The sequence below is a fragment of the Bison bison genome, unplaced genomic scaffold, assembly GCF_000754665.1.
Source record: "Bison bison bison isolate TAMUID 2011002044 unplaced genomic scaffold, Bison_UMD1.0 scf7180017864492, whole genome shotgun sequence".
NCBI classification, from domain to species: domain Eukaryota; kingdom Metazoa; phylum Chordata; class Mammalia; order Artiodactyla; family Bovidae; genus Bison; species Bison bison.
In genome coordinates this window covers 8,819,810-8,825,889 of record NW_011495051.1, presented here as the reverse complement: position 1 = coordinate 8,825,889, position 6,080 = coordinate 8,819,810, and the positions used below count along the sequence as shown (strand labels likewise).

Genomic DNA, 6,080 nt, shown 5'->3' with positions numbered 1-6,080 from the left:
GGATGAAAACAGCAAACATGGTATCATGATTCTTCATTGAGGATTTCCTAAGTGCCAGGCTCTGAGCTAAGTGTTCCACGTATTTTGTTTCATTTCATCTGCATAATTATCACCAAGAAATAGGGATGAATATAATTGTCATTTTATGGGTGAACAAGGGAGCATACCATTTAAATATAACTTGTATTAGATCATGGGTAAAATAGGAGTGAATTCAGGTTTGAATCCAGGCATTTAGACTCCAGACATGGGAATTTAGCCAGAATTCTTTCCCTTTATTTTATTTACTGGTCACTTCCAGCAAAGATTCCATGTTCACCATCCTTTCTCCTTTGGAGGCTCCTGGTAGACCTCAGTGAAGGGTAAGTGGTGCTCTTGCTGCATTGGCTCTAGGAAGGATAGCTGAGATCAAGGTAGGGCTCGTAGAAGGATCACAATATTATAATTTAGCACAGATCTCTCTCTTGCTCTCGCTTCTAGATTTCGCTTCTTTCACTCCCTCCTTCATCCATATATATTTTAATAGATCTACAGGTAATTATAAGGATTACAATGCTCAATCCAGAGTGAGAGCCACTGGTCTAAGCACTTTATTATTTAATTTCTTACAACCACCCTGCAAAGTTGGTTCCATTTTAATCCCCATTTGTAGATGAAGAAAATGATACAGGTGTTTGTTATCTTTCACATTTTCTCAAATAAAATCATGTTGTTTACTGACAGGAGAAAGGAAGTCCTAAGTTGCCTGTAGGAAGCAGATTTAAGGACAATTGGAACCCCTTTAATCAGGAAGGACTGATATGGAAAGTTCTTAAATATATTAAAGAACACTGGGTTTCAGATGTAACTTAGGGGCTTCCCTGATTGCAGAATGCTATGCTAAATCACTTCAGTCGTGTCCGACTCTGTGCGACCCCATAGACAGCAGCCCACCAGGTTCACCCGTCCCTGGGATTCTCCAGGCAAGAACACTGGAGGGGGCTGCCATTTCCTTCTCCAATCCCTGGTTGTAGAAACTGAACATTAAATAAGAGGGTTGGTTTGATGAGGAAACAGTGCTCCACACATTTTAGAGTTAGAAGCATGTTTAAATGTCCAGATGAACAAGCTGGGCTTAGAAAAGGCAGAGGAACCAGAGATCAGATTACCAACATCTGTTGGATCATAGAAAAAGCAAAGGAATTCCAAAAAAAAAACAAATATGCTTTATTGACTACACAAAAGCCTTCTTGTGAATCACAACAAACTGTGGGAAAATCCTAAAGAGATAGGAATACCAAGCCAACTTACCTGTCTCCTGAAAAATCTTTATACAGGACAAGAAGCAACAGTTAGAACCAGATACGGAACAATGGACCAGTTCAAAATTGGGAAAGGATGAAACAAGGTTGTATACTGTTACTGTAACTTAAATGCAGAGTACATCATGCAGGCTGGAATGAAGATTGCCAGGAGAAATATCAACAACCTCAGATATGCAGATGATACCACTTTAATGGCAGGAAGTGAAGAGCAACTAAAGAGTCTCTTGATGAGGGTGAAAGAGAAGAGTGAAAAACCTGGCTTAAAACTCAATTCAAAGAACCAAGATCATGACATCTGGTCCCATCACTGCATGACAAATAGAAGGGGGGAAAGTGAAAGCAGTGACAGACTTTATTTTCTTGGGCTCCAAATCACTGTGGACGATGACTGCAGCCACAAAATTAAAACACGCTTGTTCCTTGAAAGGAAAGCTATGACAGTGTATCAAAAAACAAAGACATCACTTTGCCAACAAACTTGTGTATAGTCAAAGCTATGATTTTTCCAGTAGTCATGTACAGATGTGAGAGTTGGACCATAAAGAAAGCTGATCACCAAAGAATTGATGTTTTTGAATTCTGGTGTTGGAGGAGACTCTGAAGCATCCCTTGGACTGCAAGGAGATCCAACCAGTCAATCCTAAAGGAAATCAACCCTGAATATTCATTGGAAGGACTGATCCTGAAGTTGAAGTTCCAATACTTTGGCCATCTAATACAAAAAGCCAACTCACTGGAAAAGACTTTGATGCTGGGAAAGACTGAAGGCAAAGGAGAAGGGGACATCAGAGGATGAGATGGTTAGATAGCATCACTGACTCAATGGATATGAGTTTGAGTGAACTCTGAGAGATAGTGGAGGACAGGGAAGCCTGGCATGCTGCAGTCCATGGGGTGGCAAAGAGTTAGACACAGCCTAGTAACTGAACAGCAACAACAACCAAGCCACTACGTAATGGAAACAAGAAAAACAGAAAGCAATCTCAAACATAAGACTGTCCCTGGAGTTGTATAAAGTTTTTTTTTTTTTTTTTCAGTTGTAATCTGATTTTATTTTATTTTTAAACTTTACATAATTGTATTAGTTTTGCCAAATATCAAAATGAATCCGCCACAGGTATACATGTGTTCCCCATCCTGAAATGTATACAAACAACTGCATAACAAGCTTAGTATTAGGATTAATATTTGAAAAGACTTTTAAAAGACAACTTACATACTGAAGTGAGCACTTATTTTCATGGAGGATGGCTATTAGAAAACCAAATAATGATGAAAATCCATGGAGATGACTATGTTATCAAAATTCTGATGAAGTACATTTGACTTTAATTTAGAATATACATAAGGTTATAAGGTGTTTATATATATTCTAAATTAAGGGAATTTCTTGCACTACATTTGGATAAGCCATGTTTGACTACTCTCTAGTGTCTTTTAATTGGAGTGGGTTTTTAAATTTTTTCTTGGCCATGTCACTCGAGGGATCTTATTTCCCCAGCCAGGGATTAATTCTGGCCCACAGCAGTGAAAATGTTGTGTCCTAACCAATGGACTATCAGAGAATTCCCAGAAGAGGTGTGTGTGTGTGAGTGAGTGAGTGAGTGTGTGTGTGTGTGTGTGTGTGTGTGTGTGTGGTGGGTTTTTTTAACAGAGAAAGATATTTCATTCTTTTTAACTTTTTATTTTTAATTGCAGAATAATTGCTTTACAATGTTGTGTTAGTTTCTGCTGTACAACAAAGTGAAGCAGCCATAAATATACATATATCCTCTCCTTCCGAAGCTCTCTCCCACTCCTCATCCCATCCCACCCCTTTAGGTCTTCACAGAGCACCAAGCTGCACTCCCTGTGCTATACAGCAGCTTCCCACTAGCTAGCTATTTTCATAGGGTAATGTATATGTTTCAACGCTACTTTCTCAACGCAACTTTCTTGTTGCACCTTCTCCTTCCCCTTTTTCAATTTTTAAAAATTGAAGTATTACTGATTTACAGTGTTGTGTCATTCTCTGCTGTACAGCAAAGTGACTCAGTTATACACATATGCATATTTTTATATTCTTTTCCATTATGGCTTATCACAGGATATTGAATATAGTACCTGTGCTATGTATTAAACCTTGTTGTTTCAGTTCAGTTCAGTTGCTCAGTTGCGTCTGATTCTGTGACCCCATGGACTGCAGCATGCCAGGCCTCTCTGTCCATCAGCAACTCCCAGAGTTTACTCAAACTCATGTCCATTGAGTTGGTGATGCCATCCAACCATCTCATCCTCTGTCGTCCCCTTCTCCTCCGACCTTCAATCTTTCCCAGCATCAAGGTCTCTTCAAATGAGTCAGTTCTTAGCATCAGGTGGCCAAATTATCGGAGTTTCAGCTTCAGCATCAGTCCTTCCAATGAATATTCAGGACTGATTTCCTTTAGGATGGACTGGTTGGATCTCCTTGCAGTACAAGGGACTCTCAAGAGTCTCCTCCAACACCACAATTCAAAAGCATCATCCATTCTAAATGTACTAGTTTGCATCTACCAACCCCAAACTCCCAGTCCATCCCTCTGCTTAGCCCCATCCCCTTTGGCCACCACGAGTCTGTTCTCTATGTCTGTGAATCTATTTTTGTTTTGTAGATAGGCTTATTTGTGCCAAATTTTATATTCCACACATAACTGATACCCTATGGTGTTTGTCTTTTTCTGACTTACTTCACTTGGTATGATAATCTCTAGTTGTACCCATGTTGCTGCAAATGGCAATATTTTAGTTTTTTATGGCTGAGTAGATTTCCACAGTATATATGTACCATATCTTCTTTATCCATACATTATTTATCTATTCATCTGTCAATAGACATTTATGTTGCTTCTATGTTTTGGCCACTGTGAATAGTGCTGCTATGTATATAGACATGCATGTAAAAAACATATTTCTTATTCCATATATTTCATTCAAAGGTGGCAATTGATATTCTACTGTGTTCATGATTAATTCTAAATTGGCTCCTTCTTTATGAAAATTTGGCCTATTGTCTGTAAAATGACTGTACATAGAAACAGGTAAATAGCCAAGACATCAGTGAGAAAAGAGTTGTAAGAGAAAATAAGTTTGCCAGAACTAAGGAATGTCACTGAAGTTACTGGAATGTATGATCCTCAAGTGTGAATGCTTTGACTTGCTTGAATCTAACAAAAAGTGCTGACTCCTTGTTTGCTTGTCTCATTTATTTGAAACCTCTTTTCCTTTCTAGGAGATGTCTAAGCCACATGGGCCCAGAGAATGTTAACACTTGTCTCAGAATTCCTCCTCATGGACCTCTCAGATGATCCAGAACTGCAGCCCCTCCTCTTTAGCCTCTTTCTGTCCATGTACCTGATCACTGTGCTTGGGAACCTGCTCATCATCCTGGCCTTCATCTCTGATTCTCACCTCCACACCCCCATGTACTTCTTCCTTTCCAGCCTGTCCATGACTGACATTGGCTGCACCTCTACCACTGTCCCCAAGATGATTGTGGACATTCAAACTCACAGCAGACTCATCTCTTACATGAGCTGCGTGACCCAGATGTCTATTTTTATCCTTTTTGGATGTTTGGATAATCTACTCCTGATTGCCATGGCCTATGACTGGTTTGTGTCCATCCATCACCCTCTGCACTGCACGGTCATCATGAACCCACGCCTCTACAGCCTGCTGGTTTTGGTGTCATTTTTCATCAGCCTTTTGTCTTTCCTTCTTCATAGTTTGATGGTGTTAGAACTTACCTTCTTCCTGGATATGGAAATTCCTCGTTTCTTCTGTGACCCTTCTCAGCTCCTTAGCCTTGCCTGTTTTCAAATCCCCAGCAGTAATATATTAATCTATTTTATTGGTGCTATTTTTGGTGGTTTTCCATTCACAGGGATCCTCTTCTCTTATACTTGCATTGTTTCCTCTATTCTGAGAGTCCCTTCAACAGGTGGGAAGTATAAACCCTTCTCCACCTGTGGCTGTCACCTGGCAATCATGTGTTTATTTTATGGAAGAGGCATTGGGGTGCATCTCAGTTCTACTGTCTCATCTTCTCCCAGGGACAGTGCAGTGGCCTCAGTGATGTACACTGTGGTCACCCCCATGCTGAACCCCTTTGTTTACAGCCTGAGGAACAGGGACATCAAGAGGGTCATGTGGGGGCTCTTCAGCAAAACAACCTAATCTCAACATCTGTGCATCTTGTTTGCATAGGTTAGAAGAGCCAGTAAAAACAACCGTTGGAATTCAAAGTTGGTTCTATGATTTTGTAGCTCTTGTGCCTTTCAAAACTTAACAATGTTTCCAATCAGTTTGTTGCTTCATTTGGTATATTTTGATGGTAACTGCAGCCATGAAATTAAAAAACGCTTACTCCTTGGAAGAAAAGTTATGACCAACCTAGATAGCATATTCAAAAGCAGAGACATTACTTTGCCAACAAAGGTCCGTCTAGTCAAGACTATGGTTTTTCCAGTGGTCATGTATGGATGTGAGAGGTGGACTGTGAAGAAAGCTGAGCACCGAAGAATTGATGCTTTTGAACTGTGGTGTTGGAGAAGACTCTTGAGAGTCCCTTGGACTGCAAGGAGATCAACCAGTCCATTCTAAAGGAGATCAGCCCTGGGTGTTCTTTGGAAGGAATGATGCTGAAGCTGAAACTCCAGTACTTTGGCCACCTCATGCGAAGAGTTGACTCATTGGAAAAGACTCTGATGCTGGGAGGGATTGGGGGCAGGAGGAAAAGGGGACGACAGAGGATGAGAT

General features: G+C 40.3%; 1 protein-coding gene across 1 annotated transcript; it reads left to right on the top strand.

Moving 5' to 3' along the window:
- The first annotated feature begins 4,580 nt into the window (after positions 1-4,580).
- Positions 4,581-5,498, top strand: LOC104979964 (olfactory receptor 18-like). Its single transcript, XM_010828509.1, has one exon. The coding sequence runs from the start codon at positions 4,581-4,583 to the stop codon at positions 5,496-5,498; it is 918 nt and encodes a 305-aa protein (XP_010826811.1).
- Positions 5,499-6,080: the final 582 nt, after the last annotated feature.